Source organism: Schistocerca nitens, chromosome 1 (genome assembly GCF_023898315.1).
Source record: "Schistocerca nitens isolate TAMUIC-IGC-003100 chromosome 1, iqSchNite1.1, whole genome shotgun sequence".
Lineage (NCBI taxonomy): Eukaryota > Metazoa > Arthropoda > Insecta > Orthoptera > Acrididae > Schistocerca > Schistocerca nitens.
This window is the reverse complement of record NC_064614.1, coordinates 444,385,405-444,405,832: the sequence shown is the minus strand read 5'-3', so window position 1 is coordinate 444,405,832 and position 20,428 is coordinate 444,385,405. Positions and strand designations below refer to the sequence as shown.

The window sequence follows — 20,428 nt, the reverse complement described above, 5'->3', positions numbered from 1 at the left end:
GAAATCTTTTCTTAAAGTATTTGTATGGAGTGTAGCCATGTATGGAAGTGAAACATGGACGATAAATAGTTTGGACAAGAAGAGAATAGAAGCTTTCGAAATGTGGTGCTACAGAAGAATGCTGAAGATAAGGTGGGTAGATCACGTAACTAATGAGGAGGTACTGAATAGGATTGGGGAGAAGAGGAGTTTGTGGCACAACTTGACTAGAAGAAGGGATCGGTTGGTAGGACATGTTTTGAGGCATCAAGGGATCACAAATTTAGCATTGGAGGGCAGCGTGGAGGGTAAAAATCGTAGAGGGAGACCAAGAGATGAATACACTAAGCAGATTCAGAAGGATGTAGGTTGCAGTACGTACTGGGAGATGAAGAAGCTTGCACAGGATAGAGTAGCATGGAGAGCTGCATCAAACCAGTCTCAGGACTGAAGACCACAACAACAACAACAACATTCTATAAAAGAAAGCTATCTGTGTACAATGTCACAGTTCTTAATGTAGGACAAAACAAAACAGATTGCTTCATGTGGGATGAGACAACAGCAAGAAGGGGGTCCATGGAGGTGGCTTTTTGAAAAATCATGCACAAGAAAAACTGATAACCTTGTTTTCTGATATATGTGGGAGCCAGAACAGGAATGCCAACATGAACACTGTGCATTTGCGTGCAGTGAATACACTGGACATTCCAACTATCGACCAATGCTGTTTTGAGCCTGGACATTCACAAATGGAAATAGACTCAGTGCATATGAGCATCAAAAGAAAAAGTAAACATGTGGATGTTTTTGATTCCATTGGCTGGTATACAATTGTAAGAATGACCTCCAACAAGTACATAGTGACATAAATGGATAACACTCAAATTTTAGATTTCAACCAGCTTCAGAAGAAAGTAATTCGGAATAGGAAAACTACTAAGAATGGAGAAACTGTGAAATGGCTTAAGACTGTTTGGATACAAGATAGGAAAGATCAGCCTGACACGATGTTTCTCAAGTATTGCTATGATGATCGTAACATTCAAGTTTTGCACACCAAGAAGAGACCTGGCCTACAAAAATCTTCAAATTCAGGACCTAAAGACAATACTCTGTGCCCAGCATATGACAGTCCTCTCTGCATAAGTAAATAAAACAAGAAAGATCTTACAGATTTATGTAGTAAGGGCATTATACCGCCTAGGTATCACATTATGTCAAGGATTTAAGGCTGCTAACGATTTAGAAAATGAGGAAAATGTGGAAGAATTACAGGAATAGACTTCGTGTTTATTTTCTGTTTTTCGTCTCCTTTATTACTGTTGTTAGTTCATCACCTTAGCTATTTCATGTAAACCACTAATTTTGGCTAGTTTAAGTGTCTATGTTGTGTTGTTTTTGAAGCAGTAATCCACAAACAGAAAAATAGGTGTGAGGTAGCAGTGTATTTCATTAAAATGATTTTTCTTATGTATTTATGTGAATATTAAAAAACAAGAATATCATTTCTGTTACCTGTAAATTATTTATTGTAATTTCAATGTTACCACAGACAAAAAATACAAAGCGAAAATAATAATGGGTTTTATGTATTCTCCATCATAGATTGATAATAAACAACCTAAGAAACAGTTCTCTTGCTTATAGTACTCATTGAAAAGCACTGACACACATTCCCATATCTTGTTCTGTGTATTCTGTATTTATAAAAACATATTAACACAAGTAATCTTTTATATGATAATATTGCTTAAAACTGCATATTATTTGTTTGGCATTGATATGTTATAAAGCAGCAGTCATTAAGTTAATGATCGGACAAAGGTAACTACGTGTATTTCATTAGTGTTCACCAAGTGACTACAATATGTACCACTTAGTAGAAAACAACAGTCAATGAAGTATACTTTTTATTTACCATAGAAAGGTTTGTGAAAAACTATTATAAAGTACTCAGTTTTTTGGACAAAACCTTTAAATCAAATTATCTCAAAACACTGTTTTTGAAGTTACATTTCTTTGATCCTAAATGGGTGAATTGTTTCAGGGCACTCTGTGACATTTCCTTGTATTGTTATGAACTGGAATGGACTGAAGTTGATATATCAAAGTACGTGTCATGACAGAATGAGCTCTTAGGATCCAACGGATTGTCCTCATGGTTCTATTTAAATTTAAATTTAGTACCAGTCTGCTCGTAAGTTGTTAAAATGAGCATGTGTTTTTTTAAATACACTAAAATTGATTTTTTTTATTTTAAAGCAAACTAGTGGTTATCATTTTAAGGAATTTGATTAAAAAGTATTTTTGTAAATATTTCATTTTCGAAACAAAAAAAAAATAGTAAGTATTTGCTCCACTGGTTGTCCTGCTTATGCTTGATTTCCTGTGATACTAAATGCTGCAGAATTGATTGAGTCAGAGTGTTTAAAACATTTTGCTGTTCTCAACTTGATTTCAGTTATTACGACTGGTTTATTTTTTAAGTGAAACTGCACTTTGCATTGATCTTGAACTCAAATTATTAATAAATGAGTAAGTGTTTGAATCAATCAATCAGTTCCACCCTTTTATCCAGCCCAGTCAGCCAGCATGCTACACAACAATGAACTTTTTTTAAAATTCCTGATGCAAAGTAGCCTTTGTCTTTTTGTTTGAACCACTTCCCCATGAACTATTTCACTTCCTTATTGTTGCTGAACTTTTTTCCATACAAAGCCCCCTTAAGTGGACCAAACAAATGAAAATCCTAGGTAGCCAAATCTGGACTGTACGAAGGATGAGGTAGTATCTTCCAATCCATTTTGTCATTGGTTTCTTGGGTCAATTGGGCCATGTGAGGATGAGGATTGTCATGTAGCAGTATCACACCTCGTCTTTGAGATCCATGATGTTTTACCCTCATTGCTGACTTTTCTTTGTTCATCAGCATGTCTGAATAGAAAACACTGTTTATTATACACTAATCTTTCAAATAATAACAAAAGACAACATGACTTTTCCTGCTGATGCTTGCATTCTAAATTTATTACTGGCAGGTGAGCTGGTGTGCTTCCATTCCATGCTTTGTCTTTTGGACTCTGGTTCAAAATGATGAACCTAAGTTTTATCACACGTGAAAAATCTTGTTTAAAAAAAAAGTCATCTTTCCTTTCATTACATTCTTTCAAGCCCGTACACACTATGAGTCTTGTTTGTGATGTTGTTGTATTAACTCTTCGGGACCAGATCTTGTACTTGTTTTTTTATCTTAGCCTTGTTACTTATGATATTACAAATTGTACCAACACTTACCGCAACTGGTTTGGCTATATTTTCAACTGTAAAATGTGGGTCTTCATGACTAATGTTGTCAATGTGGATTTCAAGTAAGGAGTTAACACCTGCCTAGCCAGCACGTTGCTCATCAGTCACTGAGGTGTTTTGGAAATGTTCTACCAACTTACAATTTCTGCGTTTCCTAAGACTTTCACCATACCATAAAATCATGTGAAAAAGATGATTTTAACCAGTTTTTCATCTTCAGAAAACAAGAAACTGAACAATGAACGTTGTTCAAGTAATGTGGAAATTTGAAGCCATCATAAAAAGTGATACTGATGTTATAGACCAAACAATTTTTATCCTTTTAAACACAACAATTTTTATCCATTATCCACTTTCACCTCCTCCAAGTGATGTGAACTTAAAGCCATGAAAGTACAAAACTACTCCTACAAACTGTTTCATTTCTACACCAATTTGTCTCTTTCATTATTGAATGTCCCTCATAGGAAACACTAGTTAGTTTTTGCTCTGGTAAATGAAACCACGGTAACACACGTTAGGTATCTTTTGCATCAATAACATACGATTTGGACACTTATAAATATGGAAGAAACGCTATTCTTAAAAGTAACAATAAACAGAAATAATTAATGAATATTGATAATTTGAAGACAGAAAGTCCATAAAGATAAAATTAGTAAGCATGGCTGAATATTTATCTTTCAGATTTTTACAAACCTGTCCCCACCAGCAGACAGTGAAATATAGCAAGTGAAGAAAAAGGGTAAGAGGAACAGATATACCACAGAAGAAATAGTGTTATTTAAGTTAAGTTTTACACTTGTGCAGCTACATTGTGCCAGCTAACCACACAAGGACAAGGCTGTATTTTGGCATGTGGGCTGGGGTCAAGTGTTGTTTCAGTCAAGGCAGGTAGAGGGAGAAGGAGCCCAAAAGTGGGAGTAATGGTTGGGGAGTGGTAACTGGCAGCTTGAATGGACACAGCAGGTGCACGGGATAGGACTGCAGGAGGGGGAGGCAGGATGAGACCTCCAGATCCACTAATCTACTGCATCCACATCCTCTTCCCAACAGTCTCTCCTTCCTCTGCCCTGTCACTCTCTCCCAACCCACGCCATCATGTCACTGTCAATGTCCACCACACAACTCACCAGCTCTGGTGCCCATGTGTCGCAGTCCTGTCCCATTCATCAGTTGCCTCCTCCTCCCACATTTCTATCCCGCGTATCAGTTGCCCCCTTTCAAGCTGCCAGCTACCCCTTCCAACCCCTCCCCCCACTTCCCAGCTCTTTCTCCCTCCACCTATTCTCCTGACGCAACCCCTCACCACATTCCACCTCCCAAACTGCAATCTTGGCACAACTGATTCTGAAAGTAAGCAATTTATTTATTTTAGTTTTGTTCCACTCGGTCCCATTTCCATTACTGGTAAATAGTCATATCTCTTTACAGTAAAACATAAATTATACAAATTTAAAAAATCATTCTAGAACTTACACCAATGCTTTCCTCTGCATCAGATTCAGGAAGTTCCCCACAGCATGCCAGTAAATCTTCAGGACGAATAGAATCCAAAGTAGAGTGTCGTGATGAAGGAGGAGATGATCTTGACCTTTTATATACACGTGATCTTGAGTTTGATCTGGACCTATAAGCAAACAGAACTTAAGAAGTCTTGTAATGAGATGAAACATTGTACTTATGCGTCAGGTAACAATTTTTAACTTTACTCAAGTTTTACTGTGTCAATTTTACAAGCTGTAGGCATGGTAAAATATATTTTCAAACTCACTGTAGAAGAATTACTAGCCATTAGAGCCACATAAAAAGAATGTCACAAGGGTTAACATACAGGCACTGAGGAATTGTCGAAGTTTATTGAGGCAATGAGCTGGCCAGGCAATGTGCATCTGCAGACATAAACAAAAAATAGAGACTGCAGCTGTTCACCGCAGCTGAAGCATTCATGACTGGGGGAGGAGGTATTTTCTATACAGGAGAAGACACAGTGCATATTATGGCTGGCTGAAATGTGTCAGCTCTAAGTGCAATGGCATTTTTGGGCAGAGAATGGCCCTGTGCTTATCTCTCACTACAGCATCATACATTGGGACCATTATTTTTAACAGACAGGAAGTGTTGAATAATAGTAGGGAAAACACTGAAACACCAGACCACTCAGATGGCCAATGACGATGTACCAGGCATCAGACGTCAGAAGTCCATGGGAATCAATTCATGCCAGAACACCAGAATTGGACATACTGGAACTCAGAGCTGCATGTTCTTTAGCTAGATGATCACCCTTATCACAAACAGTTTGCTGAGATGATGCTGGAATGAGCCAACAACAACCTTTTCAAATGAGGTCATGTTTTATGTCAGTGGAAAAGACAACAGGCACAACTGCATGGTTTGATGAACTGAAAACCCACATGCTATGGTTCTATACAAATCTTACAGTTTGATGGGGAGTCTCTGATGCTATCTGCTGAAGAGTGGAATCATTTCATTGTTCTCTCACGAAACTATAGTCACCAGGACTAGATATCTGTATCTGGTGGAGAATTGTACCATCGTACATAGTCAATAGGTCCCATTTTTTCAACAGGATAACACCCTTATTCACTATGCCAAAATTGTGTGCTCCTATCTTAAGGAGATGTTTCCGGCCCACTGAAATGAGAAAGAGGACCAACACTGTGGTCACCATGCTCGCCTTATGTGCGAGTATTGTGAGAGTCCACAACAAAAAGTGTGTGGCACTCGTGTAACTGATGTTGCAAATCTGCTTGGCCACATTCCGGTGACTACACTTCTGCCAATAGCTGTGGATTTGCAGCAGTTGACAGAGTATCACCAGATACAGTCTATGCTGCCAATGGTTCTCATGTTGAGGTGTTCTTGCCAACTATGTAAACCTTGTGCAATACTTTTCAAGACATATGCCTTTTGTTCTCATTTGTTCATTGCGGACACCTTTTTATGTATTACAGAAGATAACCAATTACCTGGCTTTCTCTTTAACTCTTGAGATAGGTGTCCTGTTTAATGGTGGAGATGGTGGCAGAGGAGTTAGAGATTCACCCCAATCTTCACTCTCCCTCCTTCCACCTTCTGACGCCGTTCTGTACTCTTCATCTGAAGAGAGCAGTACAGACCGTGGTGTTGCTGGAGTGCTTGGGACAATGGATGGTTCTGCACATGCCAACCTACAAAACACAGTATGTCATTACTAAATTTACCGTTTTCATATATAATCACAACAGTAAAAAAAGGTCACATTTATTAACTAAATTTATACACAAAACTTGGCTGAATGTGAGTTTTAAATTGTAATTAATGAAAAATAACACAATTCTGTAACGTGAATCAGCACTGTCAACTTAAAAATAATCTTTTGATGTAACAGTATATTACTATCTGAATTTTGGCAACAAATCTACACTGAAGCCAAGCCCTAAAAGCTGAATAGCCCCAATGACTTTTTTCCAATTTTTTTTTCCAGATAACTCTAAAAAATCAGTCACGAAAGCTCACATAATATTGTTATACAACACTCAGCGCTTATTTTCTCAAAACTAACACCTTAATGCACACAATATTTGTCACATACCACAGAGTTTTTGCATAAACTAGCTTTACTGTCAATCTATACACAACAGATGCATAATTGATGAAGCTCCACAAGTTCAACTTAAGGAGGGGAAGGAATACAACCGATCATTATGCCTTCATTTTAACACCACAACAGAAAACTGAAGTCTTGTTTGCTATGTTCTCATTTTCAGTGGCAGTCCAAGTAGGTCCCAACAGTTAGGAAAACCAGTATGGATCTTGACGATACAAATGAACTGTTAAGTTCCTAACTGAAATTTATGGATCAATTGTTTGAACTTAGCAGATCCCTAATAATTTATTAAGCAGTTAAATGACAATAACCACTAATCAAATTATGAATCGTCAGAAATTGGTGATAATTGATGCTAGGACAGATCACGAGATATGCAGCAGTGTTTCATCTCCTTAAATGACTTAAGAGTAGTAAATGGTTCAGTCTGCTCTACGAGGGTCTCCAGACACCTACTGAATGACTTTTAACATCTGTTTTAAAACTTTAAGATGCTCATGCATAATTTAAAACAAAATACCAGTGGTTGAAAATACCGCTTCGGTTGTAAATTACTTTTAGTATCCCACGACCGGTTTTGGGCTGTTACAAGCCCATCTTCAGGTGTCGTACTGCAAATAGCAAGAGACGAGAGATAATTTTCACATGTTGGGACACACATTAATATATTATATATATGCGCAACAAATCTACACTGAAGCCAAGCCCTAAAAGCTGAATAGTCCCAATGACTTTTTTCCAATTTTTTTTTTCCATATAACTCTAAAAAACCAGCCACTCATACCTCACCTGTCTTTAAACAACACCTTTGCCTCTGTACTTCTGCCTCGAATGACATCTATGCCGAATCTCTTTGCCTTTACAAATGTCTGCTTGTGTCTGTGTATGTGTGGTTGAATATGGGTGTGTGTGCGTATATATGTGACTTACCAAATGAAAGTGCCGGCAGGTCGACAGACACACAAACAAACACAAACATACACACAAAATTCAAGCTTTCGCAACAAACTGTTGCCTCATCAGGAAAGAGGGAAGGAGAGGGAAAGACGAAAGGATGTGGGTTTTAAGGGAGAGGGTAAGGAGTCATTCCAATCCCGGGAGTGGAAAGACTTACCTTAGGGGGAAAAAAGGAGTTTTAAAACGTTTCGAAACCCAACAGGCAGTTTTGAAATGTTTTTTAAAACTTTCTTAGAATTTTTGTTTTTTGTTTTTTGTGTGTGTTGCGACGTGTGAAAATTATGTCCCATCTCTTATTATTTCCAGTAAGACACCTGAAGATAGGCTTGTAACAGCCTAAACCTGTCATGGGATAATAAAAGAAATTTATAACCGAAGCGGTATTTTGAACCACTGGTATAATGCTCAGTTGCGGATATTCTTCTAATAGTATCGTTTGTTAAAACAAGATATTTTTCCAGAATTTTTAATTTGCCAAATACTCAGCAACATGTCATTTTGAAATTTAAGGGACTGTACTTTTCTATACTCTACTGCCTTAGCTTATTGCCACCCAGTGTTGGATCCTTACCAGATAGGCTTGACGTACGACATGCCCTATGTTCAAAAAAGGACAGCTCATTTTTTATTACCAACCCGGGGGAGGGGTGTGTGTGTGTGTGTGTGTGTGTGTGTGTGTGTGTGTGTGTGTGTGTGTGTGTGTGTGTGAGAGAGAGAGAGAGAGAGAGAGAGAGAGAGAGAGAGAGAGAGAGAGAGACTGTTATGGTAAGTGAGTTAGGGTGACAAACATTAAAATAAACACAATTTTTGTAGCGGCAAGATCTCATCACAAAATTTCAGTCACAAATTTTCTTCTCATAAAGCCAAAATATCTATTTGACTATCACCTACTTGGAAAGAAATGACCACCATGATAAAATAAGAAAAATCAGATCTCACATATTCATTTTTCCCACTTTGAAGGGGGGTGGGAGAGGAGGCAGGGGGGGTATCTTGGGAGAAGGTATGCAACTGACTGGACAAAGTCGTAAGGAGTGAAAACATGCAAATGCAGATGAACTACTTACTTGCCATCAATGTACATTACTGTAAGAGATCGTCCTCACTCATTCACTTATGTTCCAGTGATCCCATCTTTAGAAGTTTTACTGAAGCCCAAAATTTAAGGTGAACTTCAATGCAAGATGCTTTTAACAGTTTCCACAACAGGACTGTCCCCAAATCTCTTAGAAAACCCAAAGAGATTCTGCTGATATATGAAGTACACCACCGGCAACATGAAATTAGTACCTTCATTGCACAGTAACAATGGTGATGTCAGTGCCACTAAAGCAGAGTTAGTGAACACGGTTTTCTGAAACTCCTTAACCAAAGGAGAACTACTAAAGATAATAGCTGAAGAGGGATTCACACTGATTGACAAGAGAGAAAATAACACATACTTCACACACAATGGTAGCAGCACCCAGACATAATCCTTTACAAAGGCAACAATCTCAAAATAATGGACCACAACGTGATATCACTGCGAGACGACAATAAAGAAACACTGTCCAGTGACAACCACCTTCCAAATGAAAGAACCTAAATGCACACAACAGAAAACAAAGTACACGGGAAGATCCTCCAGAAAGATAGACGAGAATAAGATACACAAAAATGGAGACAAGCTTACTGTCTTTGACAACAAAATACAGGAAAAGAACCTAAGGACCTAGATGCTGCAGCAGCAGTGCTAGAAGACTTAATTAAAGCCGGTACCACCACAACCAATGAGAGAAAGGCAAAGAGATGGTTCGATCAACAATGCTACACAGAGAGAAAAAGAGTCTTACTAGCCCTCCACGTGGCCAAACACACACAAAAACAGGACGACCTGATCACATATAGCAGACTCAGAAAAGAATACATGAATGTCCTAAAGAAAAAACAAGATGATTTCACAGAACTCTAAGCTAAAAGAATGGTGGAAGAAGCAAACGAAAACCCCTACGTAGCTCTAAACTCATGACGGACTCAGACAATGTGGAAAAGAGATATGCCAGTCTGGGAGGACCACTTCACCAACAACCTAAATCAACAGAGTATCAACGAAGCTCATGAAACAACAATACGAAGACATCAGAAGATTCACGACAGAGGAAATTAGAAACACTATACGAACACTGAAGAAAAAGAAGCAGCAGGGCCGGGCAGGATATTCAACACACACACATCAAGGCAGCCTCAGAAGTTTTAATTCCAGCAATCACGGACATGACGAACTTCTGTCTCCACACAGGACGAATCCCGGAGACATGAAGAACCTCGACAATCAGAATGCTGTAGAAGGGGAAAGGAGAACCACATGACCCAAATTCATACTAGGGAATTGCCCTAGAGAATAACCTCCTCAAAATACTGACAAGCCTAATGAAGATAAGACTAACAGAAGAAAACGACAACAAGATCCCAGAGGAACAATTTGGATTCAGGAAAGGCTGAAGCACCCTACACGCAGTCAAAAACCTGAGATTACGTAGAGGAGAAAATAAGACTCCCAAAAGGAATATTTCACACAGTACTCATCGATTTCACAAGGGCATTTGACAATCTCAACAGGACTGTAACATGCGCCAAAATAGAACAGATGTTGGAACAGAACAAGGAACTAAGCGTCTTGACACACAACATCCTGAGCAAAAATTCCATCATAATATCAGACAATGTAACAACCTCGCAAGAAATTACACAGACAAATGGAGTGTTACAAGGAGACACCCTCAGTTCCTTTAGTTCAACGTAGTCACTTACGACGTGGTCCTAGCAATAAGAACTTCGGCACCGTTCCCCAAAATCTATATATCTGGCCGTCTTGGTTCAGACAACAACACACTCATACAGAATCCACACAATACAATGAGCAGCAGCCAAAGCCAAAGCCATCTACGAAATCAAGTCACTTAGCAAACTATCCCTGGATACAGCCATGGTCCTCTTCGCAGCCAAAATTGTTCATATTTTAACATATGGACTAGAGATAACATGGGAAAAGCTATTCTATGAAGACCTACTATGAATGGAAAAAGTGAAAAACAGATTCCTGAAGGCAAACCTCGGAATTTCCAACCACACGAAGTCAAGATTAGAGTACAAACTCATTAGAGAAACATTTCTGGTAAAGGACCTGAGATGGAAATTCAACTTGCCCTACACAGACAACTGGATGGAGAAGAAAAAGAAGGAGATATGGCCAGAGTTGTGCTCTTCAGAGGCCATGATGAACAGAGCGTGGACCAGCACAATCCAGAGCTCAGACACTTCATAAATTCATAAATTCCATGGCAGTCCATGGCTACCATCACATATTCTGCAAGACGAAGACATACCACGACCCAGACTCGATATGCGTATGTGAACTCTGTGAAAAACATTGAGAATCAATCATAGACCTCTGTATTAAATAATGTATCTTAATATGCACAACTTGTGCACAATAAAGTTTATTGTATATTATTAACCAAAGGAAGAAAAGAAAATATTCCAGAATTCAAATCAAGAATAAATGCTAACATGAGTAACTTAGAAGTAGATATCATCGATCCAGTGAAGCAGCTTAAATCACTTAATAAAGGCAAGGCCTCCAATCCAGATTGTATACCAGTCAGATTCCTTTCAGGGTATACTGATATAATAGCTCCATACTTAGCAATCCTATACAACAGCTCACTCATCGAAAGATATTTAACTAAAGAATGGAAAGTTGCACAAGTCACAATAATACCCAAGAAAGGAAATAGGAGTAATCCACTGATTTACAAAGTCATATCACAAAAATCGATTTGCATTAGGCTTTTGGAACACAGACTGTGAAGATCTAGAAACTAATTTATTGATGAACAGTCATCACAGATTCAGAAAATACTGTTCTTGTGATGCACAACTGGCTCTTTATTCTCGGCGGCTATTGACAGGAATGTCAAATTGATTCCATCCTCTTTTTATTTCCAGAAGGCTTTGGCACCATTCATCACAAGAGACTCCTAATCAAATTGTGTACCTATAGAGTATCATCTCAGTTGTGTGACTGGATTCACAAGTTCCTGTCAGAAAAGTCACAGTTCGCAGTAACTGAAAGAAGGCCATCAAGTAAAATGGAAGTAATATTTAGCATTCCCCAAGGAAGTGTTATAGGATCTCTGCTGTTTCTGATCTACATAAACAATTTAGGAGATGATCTAAGCAGCCCTCTTGGATGGTTTGTGGATGGTGGTGTCTCTACTGTCTCGTAAAGCCATCAGATTATCAAAACCAACCGCAAAATGATTTAAAAAAGATGTTTACGACGTGAAAAATTTAAATTGACTCTTAAATAGTGGAAAGTGTTCAGTCATCCACATAACTACTAAAAGAAATCTGCTACTTTTTGGTTACAAGAAAAATCACATAAATCTAAAAGCTGTAAGTTCAACTAAATCCTTAGGGATTACAATTACGAATAAATTAAATTGCAACTATCACACTGGCAATGTTGTCTGGAAAGCAAACCAAAGGCCGCGATTATTGGCAGAAAATTTAAAAATACAAGTCTACTAAAGAGACTGCTTACACTATGCTTGTCCGCCCTCTTCAGCAATACTGCTGTGTGATGTTTGATCCGTATAAGATGGGAACGATGGAGGACATCGAAAAGGTTCAAAGAAGGGCAGTTCATTTTGTATTATTGTGAAATAGGGTAGAGTGTTCCACGGACAAGATACATGAATTGGGATGCCAATCATTAAAACATAGGCATTTTTCATTGTATAACCAACTTTTCCGAGTGTGGAAATATTCTGCTGACGTCCACATACATATGCAGAAATGATCATGGTAAAATAAGAGAAAACAAATCTTACACTGAAAGACTTAAGTGCTCGTTTTCCCCGCGTACCACTTGGGAGTGGAATGGTAGACAAATAGCTTGAAGGTGCTTCAATGAATCCTCTGCTAGGCACTTAAGTGCAAATTGCATAGTCATGATTTAGATGTAAATATAGATGATACAGAATGAATCGACACATACCTCAGCAGAAGCTCTTCATAGAAAAATGATCTGTACACAGCACCAGCAGCAGCAGCAATAGTGTCACTAAACTGCGTAATAATGTTTGTCCTTATGCCAGCTAAGTTTAATTTAATAAATAAAAAGTGCTTCTGCTTTGAAAAAAGATGCAGCTTCATCAGTTATACTAAATAGCTGTTGTTTATCTCCTACCAGTAGTTCAATATTTACTGTGTTATGAAAGGACAGATTGCTACTCAGCTTATAGAGGAGAAGTTGAGTCGCAGCCAGGCACAACAAAAAGACTCTTAAACATTTAAGCTTTCAGTCTGAGTGCCTTCTTCTGAGGTAGAAAAATACCCAAAAATTCATGCAAGCACAGCTCAGAGTGTGCCAGTTGTACTTGCATGAATGTACATATTTTCTACTTTAGAAAAAGGCCTTTTGGTCAAACGCTTAAATGTATAGCAGTCTTTTTGTTATGGCTTCTCGCAACTCAACATCTTCTCTATACAGTGAGTAGCAATTTCTTCTTTTCAAAATATTGTCATTATTCCAGCCTCAGTTTTCCACTGTTTAATATTTACTTTATTACACTGGTAATTTAAAAGAAAATAGTTACCTAGATTTGTAAATACAGTGGCCTGTTTACAATACACTACTACTTGTCACCCAATTCTATAATGAATACTTCAACGTGACATATCTAACAGAAATTTTCAACTGCTTAGCTTAGATCATTTGTAGGAGGGGGGCTAATGAAGTACATTTTCAATTTTCCTTCGAACTGCTATGTATTTGTAATTTCTTGCTTTTACTTTGCTGGAGAGTGTGATCCCTACTTCACATACTAGAAAAACTTACAATGGCCTACAAGAAAGTTGATTTCCTCCAAGGTCATTGTCAAGTTTTGCATCATTCACTATTACACCATCCACAACAGGATCCTTCAATCCTGCAGCTCGACGGAGTGCGACCATCCAGTTTGCTCTAATACCAGACGTAACAGCTGATAGCACACACTGCTTGCTGTCCCATGTCTGTAATAAAATACAGCTCACATTAGCTACAAAAGTACTGTACAAAATGGAGTAGCTTTTCAGTTAACAAGAAATATATGTCAATTATTTCTAGGAACTATGAAATGGAATTTAAAACAACCATGCCGAATTGGCTTTAGAGGTTATGTTCAATGACAAACAAGACACTTCACAGTAATATTAAAGCTTTAAACATGGCTGCATTGTCAACGACTGTTACAAGGTAAAATTAAAACAGTTGCAGCCCTTTGTCACAAAAATAATGTCTTTTTGAACTAGTTTTAGGCCACTTCTACGAGTGCCTTCATCAGAAATAAAACCTTTAAAACTGGCATGTCACATATACCACGTGACACGTATGACACGTGACACGCCAGTTTTAAATGTTTTATTTCTAATGAAGGCACTCGTAGAAGTGGCTGCAATTGTTTTAATTTTACACTTCACAGTCACAAATTTCTCTCTAAGATTCCAAAATATATTCTGAACACTTAGTCCATTTTTTCTTAAGTGGATAATTATGATTTTTCTTACACTTCTGGCAAACAAATGTGAATTTATGTATTTGCAATTTTTAAAGTAAAACTTAGGCTCATAGCATACAGCATTACAATGCTACATAAAGAGCACATATCTAGAGCATACTTGAAATTAGTGTACTAAACAGATGACACTGGACGAAGAGATTAATAATGGACAAACAATACAACAAATTTATTACATCTTGCATAACGAGATGGTAGCATCCACAAAACGTCTGGCAGTGAACGAGTAGCAACACGATGTGTGGTGCCCACAAAAAGCGCTGAGTTTCAACTTAACTGCTGAGCAGAGAGTCCAAAAACATGGTGAAAAAGAGTCATAGGACTAAGAGTGTGTGACAGCGCAAAAGATTTAATGGCATAAATTCAAGGGAGCACAGGAAAAGTAAACAAGAATCCAAAATAAGCTAGCATGTGACTGACTTCAGAGTTCGCATAGCCAAAGCAGTAAAGTTACGAATCCAGAAGCACTGCCGAATGTGTGTAACTCTCACGCTGCTTACAGTGGGGTCACAGATCACTCTTACACCTGATTGCAAACCACACCAGGTCTGACATGTGCAAGTCTGACAGAAATACCAAAAAATTCAAATCCATTTGTATAACTCTGAGGCAGAAGCAGTGATAGGCTAGGTAGGAGAAAAGGGTATGAGTAATGCTGATCATTGTCAGAAACTCTAATAATGCTCACAGTGCTATGCCCCACAGTCCAAACAGTGGGACTTTTGCGACTGATATTTGAAAGCATGGACAGAATGTAATTTGTTAATGTTGTCACATTACTATTGCCACCTATATTTCTGTAAGAGAGGCAAGACTGTGTGAAAATACAATCTGAGCATTGGAGCATCATGCAAAATTAACGTTCCCCATAGTGCTTTATATGACAGTATTATAGCAAAGTTTACATATGGAAAAAATGGTGTGCAACTCTCATTGCACATAGTAATTAATGGTACTGCTACATAAACCACTAGGAATTCAAACAGTTTTCAGCTGAAAAAACAGTGACAAGATTTTTTTTAAAAAAACTGACACTTAGCTCTATTACAGGTGACAGTTCAATCAAAAAAATGCGTTTATAGCTTTTCAAAATTGACATGCACGTACAGTGTTCTCACATATTTCACAAACCACATAAAAATTGCCAACAATACTACGGTCTCTTAAGGCAAGCAAGAATGCTATGCATAAAATAAATTTTGATCATAAAATGTAGACAAATGTATACTGACAATGTGAAGCAATATCTGTGAAATATCTAATTTTTCACAGTTTCCTATCATGAAACTACTTACATCTATTTGGAAGCCGTAATTTCTGGCCACTTGTACTTCAATCACATTGCTGACTCCATTCAAGTCAATTACACCATCCAGTATACCATTGTCTTCTGCTGTAGGATCTCTATAATACATCAAGGCAGCACCACGAAGAACAAACCAATGTTTATTCCATTCCTAAAACAAGACGAAAAATAAACACACAAAAATTAAAATTGGTTTGGACAACAGAAAAAGGTGCCCTGGACACATTCATTTTTTAACCTTAAAGTGAAGCCTGTTAGCCAACACCTTCAAACAAAGAAAAGAAGAAGTCGCACATGAGAGGAACATGTAAATATACTTGAAAACAAAGTTAAAGAGTGTCCATACAGGCTTCCACAATAAAAATGAATACTTTTTTCCTTTTTAGTAGTCTTAATTTAATTATGGTGTTGTCCAGTTTATATATGCTTACAGAAATGGCTAAAAGTTTTAAATGTGTGTGTGTGTGTGTGTGTGTGTGTGATTTTGGTAACAGTTTCCTTCAAAAAGCTTCATTGTTATGCTCTTTATATGTCCCCCTTCGTCCAGTTTTACACTGCCAGATTATCGCTATACAGAGTGAATCAACAATAACAAACAAACGCAGGGTAACAAGTACCATACCATCCTTAATCAGTATCACCATCCAGTAGCAATATGTAATTTCATCAGGCCTTTTATGAGATATAATATGACTATTACAATGTCTTCATAATCATCATAAAAATTGGTTATGTAGTGGTGAGACTATCACTTTGCACTAGTGATAGTCTCACCACTACATAACCAATATTTACAATAATTATGGATAAACATACAGGAATAAAGAGATTGTCAGTCATACCTAACTAACCAATAATTTTTACTGTAGGATAAACAATGATTATGTTAATAGTAAGGGTAACAAAATATGAGGTGAGGCACACAATACAAGAGAGATTAAAGTAGATTAACATGGAGAGAGTGGGCAAAGCAAAAATTATGGGAAAATGAGAATAAAAAACCTCATTGACGATAGCCAATAGTTTGAAAAGTATGCAGAATGCTAAAATATGAGAGATAAGTGAAATAAATGGAAAGCCTGCTGAGACTAATGGAACTGTAGTGAAAAGGGGAGGGATGTGGGTAGGGTGGAGGAAGTAAGGAGTAGGCAAGCAAGAGGGGTGAGAAAGAAAAGATTAATACAAGACAAGCTCTAATTAATGAAAGAAAGAAAATTTACACAGTTACGTTCAGCTCCCTCTATAGAATTATGTGGCTGTGTAACTGGCTGAGTGTATTCAAATAAAAATTTTGGTACAGTAAGTGGACAGAAACCATACATGTTGCACAACATTCTCACCGAATTACAGTACCTCTGCAAGCAGCTTGCCTGTACACATTTATCCACTTGTATATTGTTTTTGTGCTCAACCTAACACAAAAATCCAGTGTCTTAACAGAACAGATCATTTAAAGGACTGAAGGCAGGTGAAAAATGAGATGTGTCAGGAGAAACTGAAATGATCACACGGGTAGACTCAAGGGTGGGGTTTAAGACTGGCTGAACAGTGCTTACGCAACAGCTTTTACTAAAAGAGTTAGAAAGACTACAACATACATTTCAAACACTGTGAAGAGCGTTGTGGGCAATGAACACAATAGTAAAAACATCAATATATTTTAATTAGAATAATTTGTAGAGTTTATTTTTGATATTAATTGAAGGAATATATACATATAAATATCACACCTTATTTGTACCCAATTTCATTAGCCAGCCTTTCTTGATATTCAGCAGTTCCTCTGCAGGGAGATCAACACGTAGCTCAGAATTTGGTGAATATCTTTGGCTTGAAAGGTCGAGTCCACAACCATCAGGATCTCCACGTACCTTGAAAAGCACAATAATCATTTATAAATATGAAAATACGTTATATAGTTTCAAAACATTCTCCATTTCATGCTCTGGAAATAAAATTACCATTACTGATGACTAAAGAGTAGAATGGGCTACGAAATCTATTGCAAAATCTGATAGAAAAAGACTGAACAAGTCAATATCAGAAGTACTAACATATTTACTACTGAATGTGAACATTCTTGGCAGTGATCATCAAGTACTGATTTTTGTCAATGATAGAACAAAGTTGGATTATCCATATTTCACAGGTCACTTTGCACTGCATTGCATCTGAAACTCTTCCAATAGACAAAGTGGACTGGTAATTACTGAAAGCACAGCATATTTCTCAAAACGTTTAAGAAGTAAATTTTTCCAGAAAAATGATTGCTTTATCTGCATACACATTCAAGTAGTTTCTGTCAATTAGGAAAAGGAGATTAACATTAAAAATTTTGTTTCTTAAGCAAAGCACTGTCAATATAAAGGAAAAGGAAATTAGTGCAATATAAATTCCACTTGCACAATAGGTACTAACATTTGATTTTTCCCGTAATAGTTTATCATCTCTGGTGTCAGCTTCTGTCATTCCTCGCAAAGCAGGATTGATAAATGGTTTCTTCGTTTGATCTTTTAGTTGCTGTTCTTCCTCACTACATTCACCATCTCGAGTAGGCTTCAAGCTGCTGGCTTTGTGGAGATAGAGACTACTGGCAATAGGAGAATTTCGCTTGTAGCGGACCCTTGTTATAGAGTCTGCAATATCCTTAAGTTTTTCATCTCTTTTACTCTCACTATCATAATTATCAAACAGTATCCTCCGAGATGAGTCCGTTTTATCTGTTGGAATATGAAACCATGATTTTAAGCACACACTTAAATAATTACAAGACACCAATACATTTACCTAGTTACAAAAAAACAATTCAAATGTGTGTGAATTCCTAAGGGACCAAACTGCTTAGGTCACCGGTCCTTAGACTTACATACTACTTAAACTAACTTATGCTAAGAACAAAAACACACACACACACACACACACACACACACACACACACACACACACACACACACACACACACAAAAAAGGGAGAACTCCGCCGGAGGGGCTGCACAGTCCGTGACATGACGCCTCAAACCACACGGCCACTCCGTGCGGCCATCCAGTTACAAAATACAGGGTTTATAAATAACAGAACACCAGCAGAAGGACGGATAGAACAAAGAGGGATGTATGAATATACATCACTTGTGGGACAGTTAATAATCTGATCTCCTTTCTATACAGGTTTATTTTCTGTGGGTATTTTCTTCAAACAACTGACTAAATAGTACAATGTACATTGGCTGTCGCAAGTGGTTGTGAACTAACAGTCTGACATTTGAATCTTTTGCATTTGTAGTACCATCTTTTTATTCAAACATGTATGTTCCCTTCCCTCCCATTCCTCAGTCCACTGATCCCATATTCTGGAGGGACAATCACATTTAATTTTCACTATGACCTCATTTTAGAGCCATGGGTTTTCATCATCATATGAAGGTCTTTAATATACAACGATACTGTTCTCATGTAACATGCATGTTTAGTGACTGTGCCTGATTAATGGTGTGTTTCCAGGTATTCTGCCAAGTTGTTGTTTCCACTTTATCCAACAGGTTTTTGAGGACTGACCTAGCCGTCTTCTTCATGTGCTGTGAGTTTTGCTGTTAACATGTTAAGAGCCAAACTTGCAGCACCTGAAGAAGAAGACGACAAGGTTGGTGTTGAAATTTTGTGCAGAAAATGGAAAGAACAACTTTGAAGAACACCCAGAATCACACCATTAATCAATCTTGTTACAGAAAATGTGTGAGTGTTCTATGGCACTATGATAACTGCCAGTGCCAGTATCGGGGATGTTGAGAACCAGTTGTGGGCCAGCTTGCCTCAGGAGAGGATATAAATGTTATATGCCACCCTTCCCAATCTAATCAGCTCTTGCATCCAAGCCGCTCTTGCATCCAAGCCAGAGGGGGTGTAATATCATACTGATAAATGGGCTCACACTGCCAAGTACTTTATAAATTTGCTTCGATATTGCCGGCCGTGGTGGCCGAGCGGTTCTAGGCGCTAGTCTGGAAAGGCGCGACCGCTACGGTCGCAGGTTCGAATCCTGCATCGGGCATGGATGTGTATGCTGTCCTTAGGTTAGTTAGGTTTAAGTAGTTCTACGTTCTAGGGGACTGATGACCTCAGTAGTTAAGTCCCATACTGCTCAGAGCCATTTGAACCATTTTTTTGCTTCGATATTGTTATCACTGAAATAATGACATATCGTAACAAAGTAGTAGTTTTTCATTCATTTCCTGCGCCACTTCTTGATGCTTCACTTTTTTTATGAGACAGTGCATTTTAAATGTGTATACCATGCATCACAAAATTTTCAACCATGGAACTGCAGCAGTTTTCTTTTGTTATGTGCTGTGCCCAGTGGGCTATGGCCCAAAGAGGAGGACACTGCAATGCACTTCATGTTTTCCGTGCCAGTCTGAAAGTTTCAAATTCAATTTTCTACACGATTTTAACTATAAATGAGTAATAATCTGAGGCTTTCCACTAATACTTTCAGAGGCCAATTTTGATCATCTATTCTGACAGATCTATGTGTTAGATAACGGTCAGTTACTAATGAGCACTTTGAACAACTACTGTGCCTCTCAATCATTAAATGATCTTAATATTACAGAATAATAATATGACCACCACTACCCTGATCAGATTTACATTCTGAAA

At 37.8% G+C, this 20,428-nt stretch overlaps 1 protein-coding gene across 4 annotated transcripts in view; it reads right to left on the bottom strand.

Annotated features, from left to right (window-relative positions):
* The window catches only part of LOC126251517 (protein outspread), a 794,443-nt gene that overhangs the window by 67,274 nt on the left and 706,741 nt on the right, over positions 1-20,428 (bottom strand). For all 4 annotated transcript variants that reach the window (XM_049952001.1, XM_049952029.1, XM_049952011.1 and 1 more), the window contains exons 8-13: positions 18,191-18,492; positions 17,503-17,643; positions 15,762-15,923; positions 13,746-13,921; positions 6,282-6,482; positions 4,768-4,918 (exon numbers count right to left, since the gene is read on the bottom strand). In XM_049952001.1, coding sequence (XP_049807958.1) covers positions 4,768-4,918; positions 6,282-6,482; positions 13,746-13,921; positions 15,762-15,923; positions 17,503-17,643; positions 18,191-18,492 — 1,133 coding nt within the window. The remainder of the gene's footprint in view (positions 1-4,767; positions 4,919-6,281; positions 6,483-13,745; positions 13,922-15,761; positions 15,924-17,502; positions 17,644-18,190; positions 18,493-20,428) is intronic.